This window comes from Delphinapterus leucas, chromosome 17 (assembly GCF_059928025.1).
Source record: "Delphinapterus leucas isolate spDelLeu-1000000601 "Yukka" chromosome 17, BTC_Dleu_Yukka2, whole genome shotgun sequence".
Taxonomy (NCBI): Eukaryota; Metazoa; Chordata; class Mammalia; order Artiodactyla; family Monodontidae; genus Delphinapterus; species Delphinapterus leucas.
Genome location: NC_143145.1, coordinates 85,651,312 through 85,668,344, shown reverse-complemented (window position 1 = coordinate 85,668,344; position 17,033 = coordinate 85,651,312). Strand labels below are relative to the sequence as shown.

The 17,033-nt window shown below is 44.1% G+C and overlaps 1 protein-coding gene across 5 annotated transcripts in view; it reads right to left on the bottom strand.

Annotated features, from left to right (window-relative positions):
- Window positions 1-17,033, bottom strand: part of PRKDC (protein kinase, DNA-activated, catalytic subunit) — a 165,728-nt gene that overhangs the window by 81,144 nt on the left and 67,551 nt on the right. For all 5 annotated transcript variants that reach the window (XM_022556817.3, XM_022556820.3, XM_022556821.3 and 2 more), the window contains exons 37-43: window positions 12,166-12,351; window positions 11,674-11,778; window positions 10,700-10,867; window positions 7,839-7,966; window positions 4,486-4,693; window positions 1,483-1,661; window positions 92-260 (exon numbers count right to left, since the gene is read on the bottom strand). In XM_022556817.3, the coding sequence (XP_022412525.1) occupies window positions 92-260; window positions 1,483-1,661; window positions 4,486-4,693; window positions 7,839-7,966; window positions 10,700-10,867; window positions 11,674-11,778; window positions 12,166-12,351 (1,143 nt within the window). The remainder of the gene's footprint in view (window positions 1-91; window positions 261-1,482; window positions 1,662-4,485; window positions 4,694-7,838; window positions 7,967-10,699; window positions 10,868-11,673; window positions 11,779-12,165; window positions 12,352-17,033) is intronic.

Below are 17,033 nucleotides of genomic sequence, written 5' to 3'. Positions count from 1 at the left end.
GCGTCCGCATGCAGGGCTGGAGGAGCACACCCACCGCGGCTCGGGGGGCGCAGACCCCGGGCAGCCCGGTCGGCAGTCGGGAGGGGCCTACCTTCTCCGGCTTCTCACTGAACAGGAAGCCCTGGTAAAACTTGAGCTCGGTGAAGACACAGCGGATGGCGGCGATGGCGCAGTTGTAGGCGGCACAGTGGTACAGCCGCCTGCGCTCCAGCAGCTGGGCCTCCCCCGCCATGTTCTCCGTGAAGGCGTTGTGGCACAGCCTGCGGGCAGCCGGGCGAGTGTCAGTCCATCCAGGGGGGTGAGCCGGCCCCACGGTGCCCACACCTACTGGGGCTGCAACAAGCCGGGTGGGCAGCGGCCCAGCCTGAGGGGCAGGAAGGTCTCTACCAGGCGGGACCTGAACTGACCCTGGGGAAGCAGCATGCGGGCACTGTGAGGGCATGGAGGGGTGGCAGTGGCGGAGGCAGGGGTGGCTGCCACACCCAGGAGCCCGGTCTCGCCCGGCCGGCTGCGTGCGGCCGGCCACCGTGAGCACGTGAGCATGGTGCGCACGTGAGCACGGTGCGGTCAGAACACGGCCATCCCACATCTACGCTGCTGCCAGCTGCTCCACAGGGCCCAGGAAGCCGGAGCAGTTACCGCCCAGCCCTCGAGGGGAGAAGCCTGCCGGCCCCTGCTACTAGGACGAGGTCCCTCTGAAGGGCTTCAGGCTGGGAAACAAAACAATCAGGTTCCTGTAACATATGGACGGTCACTCTGGCAGCGGGGCTGAGAGCGGCAGGCCTCGGGGTAGGGAGACTTATTACACAGGAGGCCACTGAGGCGCTTCACCAGCAACCCCAGTGCCACACGAGCCACTGGTTCCAGGAGCCCCGCGGACATAATCCACCAGCTCTGGGGCCGGCAGGGTGTGTGCAGAGGTTGAAGAGATTCAGAAGGAAAAATAACACGACCTCCAAGGCGCTCATGGTGACAACGTCATCCACTGAGGAGGACATGCGAAGAGAGGGTTGGAGGAGCTGAAGGTGAGCCTGCAGAGACCTGGCACGCCGGTGCCCGACACTCAGAGGAGCCTCACCAGAAGGCCGGCTTCAGAGGAAATGGATCTGACTACTCTGTGCGTTACGAAACGTCTGCTTAGAAGTATGTGACACTCCTTTAATTTTGAATGATAGAAAAAATAAAATACACTAAATCCCTCCTTACTGTGAATCATACCACTAGAAACATATCAAGCTATTGAGGGAGAAAAGACAGTGGGAAAAAACAGTAAAAGAAAAAGCTTTACTCTGCATAGAAGATGTGTCTAGGATAGAACGTTACGCAATAACATGCTGAATTAATGTCCATCTAAGTAGTCTGTACATAGGAAAACTATAAAAATTCGTTTACACATTTATTCACATTATATACATGTGTAAAAATATACGCATCACAAATATTAACAAATTAAATACAATCCGAAATTAAGTAAACCCTTACTTGATGAGGGTCTTTGTAAGCTCATTTCCTTCTGGGACACGCGAGCCGTGGAACACCTGATTAATTTTAGATTCCTTGGAGTGAACATCACCTTTCGGAAGACGAGAGTACATCACATCGAGCAGCTTATAGTAGCCCATCTTCTTGGTGATTTGAGTATCAAAGGAAGATTCATTCAGCTAAGAAAAGATAACATGAAAAGTATTTTACTGACTAAATGAAATTTAATACTCAACGCCCTTTACAATGAAAATAATTTTAATAAAGATGTTAAACCACTTCAACAAAAAGTAGCCCAAGAGCTAAAACGTGGATGTAAGTGTTGATGTGTTCTATTTAGTGTGGCAGCAAGTACTGACTTCACCTCAGTGAAACTCATTTGGGACTTCTGGCCTCCAAAGCTGTGAGAGGATAAACTTGTGTTCTAGGCCACCAAGCTTATGGTAATTTATTACGGCACGTTAAGGAAACTAATACACATTTTGGTACCAAGAGCTGGAGCTCTACTGCAACAAATGAAAAAAATACGTTAAGTGGCTTTGGAATTGAGCAGAGGGTAGAGGTAGAAAAAATTTTTGCCATGTATGACAGAAAAGGCCTAGCTTGCCCTGTAGAGACCACTGTTAGGAAATATCGACATTAAAGGCACTGCTGGCGAGGACTCAGAAGGAAGTGAACAGAAAGCCAATGTTGTCTTAGGGAATGCCCATCACCATAAACATATTTTTATTAGAAATATGGACATTAAAGTAGTTGCTGGTGAGGTCTCAAAAGGAAATAAGTACCAGATTTTTGGAAACTGGAGGACAGAGGATCCTTGTTAGGCGGCTAACAAGAAAACTTAGCTGAACAGTCTTCTGAAGTTGTGCAGAAAGCAGAACTTGCAGGCTATGCACTTGAATACTGAGCTGAGAGGATTTCCAAGTAAATTTGCTGGAGGTACTGCCTGGCTTCTCCTTTGCCGCTTATAATAGAATGTGAGGTGTGAGAAATTACTTGAGACAAAAACAGTCAAGCAAAAAGAACCAGAACTTGATGACCTGGGAAGTTCTCAGCCCGTGCAGACTGTAGAAGACGCTAGCGTCAGGAGACTGGCTGCTGGGAAAGCATGCTTCGGCGAGAAGCCTGAGGGCATGGCTGAAGAAACGAAGCCTGTGGCTCACGGCTGCGCGCGGCCACCTCACAGAAGCCACGCACAGGGAAGGGACTCTCCTATCTCAGAGAGGGAATCTCCAGAATGAGCATGAAAGAGACAGAAGGTTTCTGAGAATGTTACACCAGATGAACTGAAAGGGACAGAGACAAAATGAAATGGAAAAAAGGATGCTGTACTCCCCAAATTCTACAGGCAACAAACAGACAAAGCTACTCAGCTGCAAACACCTGCTAACCTTCAAGAAAAAGGAAGAATGACTCCAAGGATGGAGTCTCTGCCCAGAAGGCAGAGCACCAGGCCACAGGGCATTATTCCCAGGTCTTGAAACCTAATGGATTTGCCCAGCTGGATTTTAAACTTGCTTTGGAAAACAGACTCCTTCCTTCCATTTTCTCCTATTTGGAACAGGAATGTCTATAATTATCATCCTATACCTGTCCCACCACTGTGTTCTGGAAGCAAATAATCTGTTTTCTAGTTTCACAGGTCCAAAAATGGAGAGAGTTTGGCCCCAAGATGGATCACACCCAAAACCTACCCATATCTGGTTTATATGATTTAGATGATGAGATTTGGGACTTGTGCTAATAATATTTAGATGAGGTTTTGGACTTAAAAGTTGATGTTGTAATGGGTTTAGACTGTGTCAGGCTGAATAACAGCCCCAAAAAGATACCCACATTCCAATGCCTCAGACCTGTGACTGTTACCTTGTACAACAGAAGGGATGAGACAGGTGAAATGAAGCAAAGGACCCTGAGAAGATTATCCAAGTGGGCCCGAAATGCAATCATATTTACAGGCAGGAGGCAGAGAGAGATTAGACAGAACTGCGGAAGCTGGAAGCACCTAAATGTCCATCGACAGAGGAGTGGATAGAGAAGCTGAAGCTGTGGTGCACAGATACGATGGAATACTACTCAGTCATGAAAAGAATGAAATAATGCCATTTGCAGCAACACGGATGGACCCAGACATAATCATACTAAGTGAAGTCAGACAAAGACAAACACCATATGTATCACTTATATGTGGAATCTAAAGTATGACACAAATGAACTTAGTTACAAAACAGAAACAGACTCACAGGCACAGAGAACAGACTGGTGGTTACCAAGGGGGAGGGGAGGCGGAGCAGATAAATTGGGAGTTTGGGATTAGCAGATACAAACCACTACACATACAACAGATAAACAACAAGGACCTACTGTATAGCACAGGAAACATTCAGTACCTTGTAATAAACCATAATGGAAAAGAATTTGAAAAAGAACAGACACGTGTACATGTATAACTGAATCACTTTGGTGTGCTCCTGAAACTAACACAACACTGTAAGTCAACTACACTTCAATAAAAGAAGAAAAATGGCGGAGTGTTTAAAACAGAAGAGGAGGACGACGAAGCCAAGTGACCTGAGAAGCACGGGAAGGGGCACCGTGGCCACGAGCCGAGGGGTGCTGCTGCCTCTGGAGGCTGTTGGCAGGGCGAGCAGTCTCCTCCCCAGAGCCTCCGGAGCAAGTGCAGCCCCAGGAAACGGTTACTGATTTCTGGTCTCCAGAGAAAATACAGATTTTCTCATTTCTATTTCTATTCAGGTTCTGATTTCTATTTCTCCAGAGAAAATAAAGGCCTGTGGCTCTAAGCCACATCTGTGGTCCCCTGTGACAGCAACCTGAGGAAACTAACGCACACACCACGTGCCTGCAGGCTGAGACCAGGACATGGAGGCGACGCTCCCTGAGCTGCACACGCCCCTGACTGAACACATGGCAGTTTCTAACGACACTGACCATGGAGACCTGTCAACTCTTATTAACATTCAATTTAATAACAGACTACGATACCTTTATAAATCTGGACTTCAACACATCAATGGCATCCACCACAATGCTGCTAAAGAAGTCTCTCAAAGCACTCAAGTCACAGTGCCACAACAGAGTGAGGAGAACGCGGTCCACAGTCGCTTGGCGGGTGACGCTGGGAAGGAGGTCATCCCTCCTGAACATCCCGTACACACTATCCAGAAGCCCTAGCTGTGTTGCACATGAACTCCTAAGAAAAAGAGAAAATTACATGCACATTCAGGATTGCAACAAATATTTCATGACGGCCTACTACATTACAAGCAAAGTGAACGCCACTGACTATGAATCAGAAAAATAACTTTGAAGATCATATGTATAGAAACCAGGAAATACAAAAAGCATTTATACATAGGTCATGTTATTTTAACTCATCCCCAGAAATCCTCATGCCTATTTAGGCATTAGGAAAAAGAATTTTTTTCATTTACTTTCAATATGGTCTTTCTGGAAGGCTTTGGAAGAGACTCAGCCTCGACACCATCATGTATCCCAGAACCTGAAACTCATGAATCCTGATCAGACAATTCCAGCCTCTTCCTCAGTAATGAACCACCATTCCTACTTGCCAGGCAGAGAGAATTCAACTGGCCCTTTGTTTTCTCATCTGGGTAACACGGTATATGAATGATCACCTATACGATTCCGTCTATACATCTATTAATTAAGAATAGCGTTAGCTTCCCCGCCTATAAAAATAAGAGGTTAGGACTGAATGATCATTAAAATCCTTTCCAGTTCTAAAATCTCGATGCTCAGAAGTTAGCTATGACCCAGAGCAAAAATACTGGATTTGAACGTCATTCAGTCACAAAAATTTGAGGTTGCAGGACACCACTAGATCTACATGGGCTCTGCAATATTCATCTGGACACTGTCCTAGATTTCAATTCTCTCAAGGAGCACCCTGCTTTGAGCACAGTGGAGATGCACAGCCCTTACACAGAAACCTAAAGGAAAGAGGAGGAAAAGAAAAAGAGCATAAATGGGCCAACAGATGGTTTACTGAAAAATAAATGCAAATGAGCATTAAATATATGAATATATGTTCCATTTTACTCATAATAAAAGAAATACAAATTAGAGCAACACTGAGAAATCCTTTCTCCCCTATTAACGCTGGAAAAAATCCAAGTGTTTGACAATATACTCTATTGGCAAGACTGTGATGAAACATACTTTCATCCACTGCTGGAAGAAATGCAAATAATACAGCCTCCAAAAGGGGATGTGGTGATATCTAGCAAAATCACAAATGCATTTACCTTTTCACTCCCATTTACAAATCCACTCCAAAGCTACACTGGCAAAATACAACATGACATGTGCACAGGGCTATTCACTATGCCATTATTCTCATCAGCAAAAGACTGACCAAAAGCCCATCAGTAGGGGCTGCTTCAAAATACTTGGTACTTCCACACAGTGAATAATTACACAGCTGTTTAAAAAAAAAAAAAAGGAAAGCAGAAGATCTCTACGTGCTGATTTAGCATGATCTGTAGAAAACATGAAGTAGAAAAAAAGGTGAAAGGGCAGAAGACGATAGGAGAGGGAAGCAAGGCTCCTGAATGTAGCGCATTACGTACTTCTAACGTTCGAATCACGTTATGTATTTTACATATTCAATAAGAAAATTAAGTCCAAAAAAAAAACACAAAAATTTCTCAGCTCTGAAAATGAATTAAAGCATACCTAATGAATTGGTATAATAACTGCACAATGAAAAACACTTTCAAGTGATTCTGGAACACAAAATTTGACTGTATATCCTCAGAGAATATATTCTAAGTAAATTATAAATAAAATTTAAAATGTTAACTTCATCCAGCTATGATTATTCTTAGTAGTAATACTGGTAGTGTTAGTTTTGAAAATATTTTATGTGTATTATAGGATAAAGCAATTAAATACTGGTGAAATGTTATTAAAAACAACACTGAACAGAAAAAAATTAAAATCTACAATGTAAGGGAAAAATAATAAAAGTAATAAAAAGCCCATAATGTTAAGATTGAAAGTATCAGGATATTTTTCTTTTCCTTAAAACAAACAAAACTATTCCTCAGTACAGCACTAACAAGTAGTAGTGCTATAACCCTGTAGCACTAAGTTCACCGAGGACCCAGCCTGTGGTCTCTAGGTGCCGTTTCACGGGGCTCTCTAGAGAAACAGCTTGACTCTGGGTCAAGGTGAGCCTGTGGTGATCTGCTGAGCCAGAAGACATGTAAAAGACATCAGAGATTAAGGAAGGCTGCCCAAGAACCTAGGAGCCGGCCGCCATGGACTCCCACTGCCACAGATGGGAACGGTGTGAACATAAAAAAGAATAACAACTGCCACTGATTGAAATTTACTTCTGTTTTGTTTTTAAAAGTTCTAAAATTGAAAAATATTAACTAATTTTCACAGAGACAACTGTAGCATTGGAGTAAGTTTTAGAACTGGGATGTGAAAAATCCTCCCATTTTGTCTCTCTTTTTCAAAATTGTTTTGGCTGTTAAGGGGTATTTTGCATTTCCATATAAATATTAGGAACTGCTAGTCAATTCCTGTACCCAAAAACTGAGGCTTGCTGGAATCTGGATATGGAGTGCATTAAACCTAGCAATTTGAATAGAACTGCCATGTTAACAATATTGCATCTTCCAACTCATGAGCATGGACTATCTCTCCATTTACTTAGATCTTTAATTTTTTAATTTCCTTCAGCAATAGGTTGTAATTTTTGCTGTACAAGTCCTGTGCTTCTTGTGTTAAGTTTATTCCCAAGTGTTTTATTCTTTTTGGTGCTATTATGAATGGTATTACATTTGTAATTATAGTGTCAAACGTTCTCTGTTCATAAACAGAACTACCACTGACATTAGAATACTATGTATTCTGAATCCAACAAATTTTCTATGATTGTTTATTGGTTCGAACAGTTTCTTGTAGATCTTTAGGATTCTCTGCCTTGTGCCATCTGTGAGTAGAAACAGTTATACTTCTTTCTTTCCAAGTTGACTGCCTTTTATTTCTTTTGCTTGCCTGACTGCAATGGCTAGAACCTCCAGGACTATGTTGGATAGAAAAGAACAGACGTCCTCGCCTTGTTCCAAACTTTGGAGGAAAATTCAGCCTTTCACTATTAAATATTTTGTTGGCTACTGGTTTTTCATAGATGATCTTTTGCAAGTTTTATCATCGATGAGTAAATGAGCACTGGATTTTGTCAAAACTTTACCTGCATCTACTGAAATAATGCACTCATCGTTTTCAAGGACAGAGATGATAATCTCCCACAGAAATAAAACACATATGGTTCCTGGAATCCCAGACTAGGAATGACTCACTTTCTGGCTATCTTCCTGAAAGTGGATTGAAATAACTCTTCCATAACATGCTGTTGCTCCCGACAAAGAATTTCTGTCATCAGCTCCAACAACACGGGACTCTGCGATAACTCCAATGCATCCAGAAGCTAGAGAAGAAACACACACCAATAATAATGAGGATGATGATGACAATAATTGCATTGGATTTGTTTTTTGACAGTTCAAATAAAAAGGGAAAGCAAATTATAACAATTTCACAAAGATTAACAAATGCTAATATATGTCATTTTTGCAGCTATGGAATGCCTGGCATATAACAATGTTCGTTAAATATTTGAGTTTTGATTGTCTAAAAGTTTTGCAGATATTCTTCCTCCAACAGTGTTTGGGGCCCTCTCTTCACCTCCACGAGGCCTCTCCTCGGCTCCGGGCCCTCTGGGGGCGGCAGCGTGCGCCCTTCACACCACCCTCACTGCACAGCACACACACTCCAGGCTGTGGGTCCAGTGTTCTCATCTCACCTCCCATCTTCCATCTCCATGTCCTTTTGCTCTACTCTCTAGGAGACAGCTGCAATCTTATCTCCCATTTGGTGAAGGTTTTTAAATTTTTCTTTTGTGTATTTAATTTCCAAGAGCGCTTTCTTGTTCTAGTTCATGCACTTGATATACTGTCTCTCCTCTCTGAAGCTGCTCTGAACAGTCTCTTCGACGTTCTTATCTCGACTTGTTGCCTCTGCTCCCTCTGAGTTCCTTTCTCCTGTTGGTTTACATCTTTCTTAGACTGGAAGCTTTCTTCAAAGGTGCCGCGACTGTCTGCACTTGCATTTACGTTAAGGGAAAGTACTAAAGATCTACCCAGAACCTTTGTGGACGTGACAACCATCTGCTGGCAGATTGCTGGGGAGCAGGAAACTCAGATGGTACCAGCATGATGGTGCAGAAAGAACACAGCATTCGACAGAGAAATGAGGAGGTTACCACGTCAACCAGGCCACCAGATGCGAGGTCGCTCACAAGGGGACGTGCACGACACATGCCTCCAGGTGTGGGGTTGTTGCCAGAAAGGTTAGCCTGAATCTCACGGCCAAGCTTGAAGCCTAACTTCCAGTTTAGAGGAAACACAGAGGGTGAGGAAAGCCAAAACGCACCTCAAGGGAGCAATCAGACAAACAGGACAGCATCCGAGAGACGCGCTCGGGCTACTTCCAAAACCCAGTGTCGCAGAGAAATAAAAGGGATGGGGGTGAAGCAGTCCTGGATTTAAAGACACCAGAGACATGACATTCGAGCCAATCGTTAATTAGATCCTGGTTTGAAAAATCCAGCCAAACACAGGGACATCTGGAGAAACGTGACCATGGACAAAACAGCACAAGGTCTGAGAGCAGCGAGAATTTTCTTGGGCCTAGTATCAGCGTGGTGCCTGCCTCTCAGGAACTGCTGCTGAAACATTCAGGAGTGAAGCACCAGGATGTCTGCAGCTAACTCGCAAGTGTTTCAGTCAAAACACACACACACACGCACACAGAGACAAAGCAAATGTGACAAAAAGTTAACTGCTGAATACAAGAGATGGTTATATGGATGCTTGTTTACTATTCTTCCAACTTCTCTGTATGTTTGAAAGAAAAAAGTCCTATCAGGGTAGGGAGGAGAGAACCCATGTGGATGGGTGGTTTGTAAACAGCCTTTCCGTGTGGCTGCGTGGCTTCTGTACAGGATGGTGACTGGGTCCCACAGACCAGAGACCCAGGAATGAGCTGGAAACCTTTTAAGGCTAGATTTAGAATCACAAGCATCACTTCCACGGCATTATTTTCTTGTTACTAGTGAGTCCTTAAGGACAACCCATACGCAACAGGAGAAAAATCAGACTACGTTGCTCAAAACGTATGACGTCTCTTTTTTCCCCATGTGACGGAAAGTCACACCATAAAAACATGTGGACGGGATACACTGGCGCAGCCATCCTTGGAGAGTATGTGTATCTCTACCCCGGCACTCATTACAGTGTGTTTTAATCGTCGTTTCTTCCTTACTTTACTATAAGCTCCTTGAAAACAAAGACAGTATCTTTATTTTTCTTGAGCCCAGGGTTCAGTCCATCACGAGTATGGGCGACCACCGCCTACCCTCCCTCCAGTGGTGATTCTCTCGTTTTCCCTACTGGCTGGCCCCTGAGTTTTAGCTGAGTATACTGCTGCCCAAAATAAGAACATTCACAGTCTCACTTGCTTGTATGTGGCAAGTGGGTTATCAGCAGAATTAATACGTGCAAGGTCTGGATTAAGCCCTTAAAGGAAAGGGATGCTCTCTCCTGCCCTCTCCTCCCTCCTGTTGGCTAGAAGGGACAAGACAGGAGCTGGATCAGCCAACCTGGACAAGGCAGATGCTACGTGTGGGGGACGACAGACAAGAAGAAGGTAAAGGAGACGGGGTCCCTGTAGAGGATCTAGAACTGTACAGGAGGGAGAGAACCTAGCTTCTTGGCTAAGCCCCCCGGTGTTTCGGGAACTTACGCTGTATATTAACTAAGTGATACCCACTAGATATTTCTCAAATGACCACTAGTCAACTAAACTTCAGAAACTGCACCATATAGGTGATATTCTATTTCTTAGCTCTCTTCAGTATTATTCTTCAAAGCTTATACATTACACATAAAATATTTCACAAATTTTAAATGGGAGAAAAATTAGCCCCCAAGGATTCAGGTACACATCGGCCCCCACAGACAAGCTTTCAAAATGAGTTAAAATGAATCCTTCGAGTTAGAACACTCTCTGACTCTGAATATTTCACTAACTTCTTTTCACCAAGAAATGTTAACAGGAAACAAGCAGTGCTTAATTTTAGTTGCAACTACTAAAAACTAACCTTTTTCATACAGTCCGCGTAGTTATTGTACCGCAGAGTCCCCGGGGGAAACTCTTCAGACTTCATAGGGAAATTAGAAACAATGAGCTTCCCGAGAACGTGCTTCAGCTCCTGCAGATGGCCTCCAGTGAGACTGGTGAAGAATGGGAGCAGAATCACAGCCTGGCCCTGCAGAGCGAGTGCAACATGAGACTGGCTTAGGGATTCTGCACAACGAGTGCAACGACTGCTTTCTAAAGACTGCGCCAAGAAAGCACCACACGTGTGGACTCCGTGCCCACTTCAGGACACCTCCTCGGCAGCATCAAACCCACCAGCAAGACGCGTCCCGGCCCTCGGCTTCCACTCTCGGGCTCGCGGGCTGAGCCAGGGCTGTCCCGTGTGAGCACAGGACAGGGCAGCCTGACTCTGCGTGTGGATCTCCTCTGCAAACGCAGCCTCTACTAGAAGCGCGCTGCCTGAGTTCTGTGAGGAAAGACTATCGTGAATACCCTATGGGGCGACTGCGGAACTCAGGGCTTCAGAGCACTCGGTGTGCTTCCTTCCTCCCTTGGGTAGCAGGTCAGTTCCCAGACCTCCTCGTGTTGAGAAATGTGAAACCTGACTAATCACATACAGCAGAAAATTCCAAAGAAATACCCTCATGTTCCACTACAAAGATGGTTTTCATGAAGGCCACACTTTACTGGAGTGTAAAATCTAATTACTACAGGACTTTAAAATTACAAAATCTGTTAAGTTCTTGACCCTAAAAGTAAGAGAGATATTTTCTGTTATTAATTAACAGAAAGATGACTGAGGGCCACAGAAGCTGGTGACGGGTACCCGGGCGTCACTGTGCTGGTCTCTCTGCTTCTGAATATGTCTGAAATTTTCCATAATAAGAAAACAGAAAATATCACAAATACACAAAAATACAGAACAGGAAAAAAAATGGAGAACATAATCTGAAAAACATCTTTTCAACCACTTACCTTTAAATGTAGACCCAAATTCGGATCAGCAAGTAGACTAACATATGTTGTAAAAACTTCTGGGAATGCACTGTGATTTGTATTAAAAGATACAGATGAATCAATCTAAAGGAGGGAAAATGAAAACACATTTCTACATTATGCCTCTAATTTCCTTTAATGCACTTTTCCGTTCTTTAAATTTCAGAAATGACCTATACGTTTGTTCTTGGGCGCCAACAGCATTTCAACAATTCCTGTTCTGAAATATTTTAAACTATCCGCTAAGACAATGCATGTAAAGCTACACTGAGGAGATAAAGAATAAGAAGTAAAAATGAGAATAAAAGGTAATTATGGAAAATAATGGAAAAGTATAAAATATAAAGTAATCAGCAATTGTCCAAGTTATTTTTTATTTGTCAAACCAATGAGCTTTTCAAGAAACCTCCATCAAATTTTTAAAGACATAAGCAACAGACGCAACTACATTTTCAAGGTCTCTCAGAATACCTGCAGAATTTTTGCCAGCAAGGTCAGCACGGCCATTTTGCTGTCCGGGGCAGCATCCCTGGCCCACCACGGGCCGCAGCTCCTCCAGCTCTGCAGGATGGCACCCACCAGTTTCAGGCCTTGGTGCTTCTGACTGGCTCGGTCCCGGAAGCTCTGATCCAACAGACCATTCAGAATGGCGCTCACCTGAGACAGCGCGGGGTGAAGCAAGAAAAACTCTTACCATCAAGGCTGACAGACACGCAACAGAATTTATTGTCATTTTTCAAAGCTATTCTTGGAAAATGAAGATGCTATTCCTAGAACAGCTGTTTACTTCACAACTCCTCATATCTGAACACAGCACTTTAACATGTAAATTTTCCCACAAAGGCACACAGTGGTCCCCTTTATGAAATAATGCTTAAACTGCTATCTGTTGTTTTCTTGGTCGGGGCCATTCTCCATGGCAGGGGAAATCAGCTCTCTCTGGTCACCATCACCACCAGATGCACTCATACATGCACACACACACAGGCATGCACACAGGGACACACACAGAGGGACACACACACGCTTAGAAACAGCACACACACACACACACACACACGGAAACGCACAGTGAAACACACACATGCACACGCACACAGGGACACATGGACACGGGCACGCAAGGGCACAGGGAGGTACATGCACATCTCCTGTCCTACTGCCTTCCCAACAGTGATCTCCTAAATTCGGTTAGGTTAATTCAATATTCCTGCTGTTGTGACAGGCAGCTCCGCTCACAGATGATCCGAGCTGAGTACCAGCACACACTTCCTTCCTCACATAACATTTTGATCTCCCTGAAGTGAGTACTTGGCGCTTGAACAACTCGGGTTTGAACTGCGTGGGTGCACTTAACGTGGAAACGCGCACTACAGCGCCGCGCGGTCTGCAAGAGGGGGATCCGTGGACACGAGGGCCGACTGTACAGACAGCTGTACGTGGACGTTCGCCTGGCAGAGGGACAGCGCCCCAGCCCCCCCACCCCTTAGCTGTTCTCATCGTGACTGTCACTGTTGTCATCAAACTCTCCCAAATTCACTACGTCTCCTCTAGACGTGCAAACGCATCAGGGAGGCTGTGAGCCATCTCTGGGGCGCCACCTCGGGAGGGTCAGGGACACCGGTCCGGGTCTTGAGTGGAGGTCACCACCCCCCGCCCCCGGGAGACTCGTCAGCAAACTTCCCGGACCCCACGCCCTCCTTTTTCCCGGCTTCTGCTCCATCTCGGTGGAGAACTTCCCCCGGCAGCTTCCCAGCAAGAGGAGCATAGGACACAGACCCCCATGGGGACCTGGCGCACCTGAAACACCTGCACTCGGCTCTCACTCATAATCGCTAATCCTTCCCACTCAGGTGAGAAGTACTCTTTCCGAAACTGTGCACGAAATCTGGCTCACTGTCTCCCAGGCTGCACTCTGCTGTTGCAAAGACAACCGTCATCCAGGTTCCTGATCCTTTTGAAAGACCTTTGGGTTTTTTCTCTTGTAGAAACTTTTCAGGATCTTCTCTCCTGGGGAACCCCCAAGGTTTCAAATTTTCAAGAAGTCTGCTCCGTGTGGAGCTGTTTCCATACAATGCACTGGACATTCGACGGCCTTTTCCATCTGGAACTCAGAATGGTCATTCCTGAAACGTTATCCATGAAGCCTCTACTTGGCTCGTCCTCTGTCAGGCGCGGAGGCCATGGAGCTGGACCTTGTAGATAGATTCCAAGTTTCCTCATCACTTCTCCATTTTCTGATTTGTAACCTTACTCTACTCTCCATGAGAGTTCCTGAATTTTATCTTCCAAATCCACTTCATCCTTAATTTGTGATGCGTATGTTTAATTCACAAATTTTCTTTCTTGTTCTCTGATATTCTTTCTTAATAGCGATTCTTGTTTCATGGATACAGTGTCTTCTCTCACCTCTCTGAAGTTTCTTTCTTTTTACACCCCCATCTCACTGAATAATCTCTGTTTCAAGTGCTTTTTCCCTGCCTGTCCTTTCAGAAGCCCTTTCCTGGAGTGCCTGGCGCTTCACAGTGGTCGGTACCCACTGAGGAACGGACAGAAGCGTGAGCAGTGGGCAGGGCTCACCAGCAGTGAGGACACTGGAAGTAGATCTAGTTGGGCTGGGATAACGGTATCTTGATTTTCTCTTAGGCTTTTCAGAACAGTCTGAAATCCTGCCTGAGGGTGTATCTAGCTGACTGTGTTCTGAGAGCCAAATTGAAGAAAATGGCCTAAAGCCTCAAGGTTCAGAACTTGGATAGGCTTTCACTTAATTCCCCAGAAGGTATCCTTACATCACAAAGGATCATAAAAAAGACCACTAGGAACAATTATACACCAACAAACTGGACAACCTGGAAGAAACAAATAAATTCCTAGAAACAAACAACCTACCAAGACTGAATCATGGAGAAATAATCTGAACAGACCAATTACTAGCAAGGAGATTGAATCGGTAATCAAAACATCCCAACAAACAAAAGTCCAGAATCAGATGGCTTCAATAGCGAATTCTACCAAACAATCAAAGAAGAACTAACACCTTCTCAAATTCTGCCAAAGAAGTGGGCGGGGAGGGGGGCACGGAGGAAGCACTTTCAAACTCATTTTACATGGCCAGCGTCACCCTGACACCAACACCAGACGAGGACACCTCAAGAAAAGAAAATTACAGGGAAATATCCCTGAGGAACACAGATGCAAATATCCTCAACAGAGTGTGAGCAAAGCAAATTCCGCAGCACATTAGAAGGGCCACACACCGTGATCAAGCGGGGTTTACTCCAGGTACGCAAGGATGGTCCAGTGTCTGCAAATCCATCAAGGTGATACACCACAGTAACAAAACAGAGGTTAAAAATCATCGGATCATCTCAACAGATGCAGAAAAAGCATTTGACAAAACTCAACATCCATTCACGATAAAAACTCTCAACAAACAGGTATAGAGGGAATGTACCTCAGCATAATAAAGGCCATATATGACAAGTCCACAGCTAACATCATACTCAACAGTGGAAAGCTGTAAACGTTTCCTCTAAGATCAGGAAAAAGACTAGGATGCCCACTCTCGCCACTTTCATTCAACATAATTTCAACATAATATTGGAAGTTCTAGTCATAGCGGTCAGACAAGAAAAAGAAATAAAAGGTATCCTTTCACTCAGAAAAAGCAAAAGTCTCTATCTGGAGATGATAGGATATATAGAAAACCCTCAAGACTACCAAAAAACTGTTAAAACTAATCTAAAAATTTAGTGAAGATACAGGATACAAAATCAATATACAATTATAACATTCTACATAATAGTATGAATACATAATAGTTCTCAAAAAGATTTGAGAACATGAATAAATGTTTGGATAAATTGAGAGCCATACTATAGAAAACGTGGCTTCATTTTTTTAAAGACGTCACCTTGGTTTAAATATGTTCTATACACATTGTATCACCACTCAAAATCCCTGTATGTTGTGGAGAGGGCTGTAGGAAACTTGGCAAAATGATTCTAAATTTCACTTTAAAGAAAATGTTTAAGTACAGCTTGAAGAATTCTGAAAAACAAAAATACTAAGAAGGAACACTGCCTTACCAGATGTTAAAGTGTATCTTAAAATTGCTGAAATTAAAACAACGTGGTACTGGCTGAAAAACAGATAGGTAAGTAACAAATTAAACAACCTCCGACCTAAATCTGTATAGAGATTCGGATCTGAAAAAGTCAGAAACTTGAATTAATGAGGAAAATATCCATTTGTGAATGAATGTTTGTCCAGTATATATCTATTTAGGAAAAAATATTTCTACAGTGCTGTTTGCATTACTTCCATTTGTTTAAAAAAGAAATTATAAAAGTAACAGAAGAAAACATGGGCAGATAGATTTTAGGGATAATACTGGGATGGAGAAAGCCTTTCTAAGTATGACATGAAAAACAGATCAACTGAAAAGAAGACTGGTATCTTCTTTAACTATATAAAACCAAATACTTCCGTACGGAATAAACACTCCAACTGAGAAAGACAAATCGTCAGTAGGAAAAAGGACTTTCTGCATACATGATAGACAGAGGTCTGCTACACTTAGTATACAAAAATTTTACAAATTAATAAGAAAATACAGGGCTTCCCTGGTGGCGCAGTGGTTGAGAGTCCACCTGCCAATGCAGGGGACGCGGGTTCGTGCCCCGGTCCGGGAGGATCCCGCGTGCCGCGGAGTGGTTGGGCCCGTGAGCCATGGACGCTGAGCCTGCGCGTCCAGAGCCCGTGCTCTGCAACGGGAGAGGCCACAACAGTGAGAGGCCCGCATACCGCAAAAAAAAAAAAAAAAAAGAAAATACAACCCAAGAGAAAAATGGGCAAAACACAAAACTACGGCATACACCAGAAACACGCTGGCTGTTCAAAAAAAATCAGTGGGAAACCAAGATCAGAAGAATTGAGGAACTAATGTTAAACTTGGGGATAAAAGTACAAAGTGGGGTTTCTCACCACTGGAGTAGTACAGTGCTTCTGCTATGGTTCACAGCATTTCAAACTTCACTACGTTGCTTAAAGAAATACTTGGGTTATATACTGTGATTCTAATCTTCACTAAAGATGTTTCTTTAGAAAAAAGGTATCTTTACCCTCAACTATGCCCAGGGTCCCCCACACAAGAGGGTCTGCGCCTCCAGCCTCCTGCACCCCGCAAGGACAGGGCAAGCCCACGGGAGCCGGCTAACAGTCACCCGATCCCCCCACTGCTCCAGGCCGCCTGCACACCAAGGCCCCACTGCAGCCTTCTCGGACTCTGAAGTCTGTTACTGCTTGTCCTTTTGCTTTCTAGCTTCCAAAATGTTGTC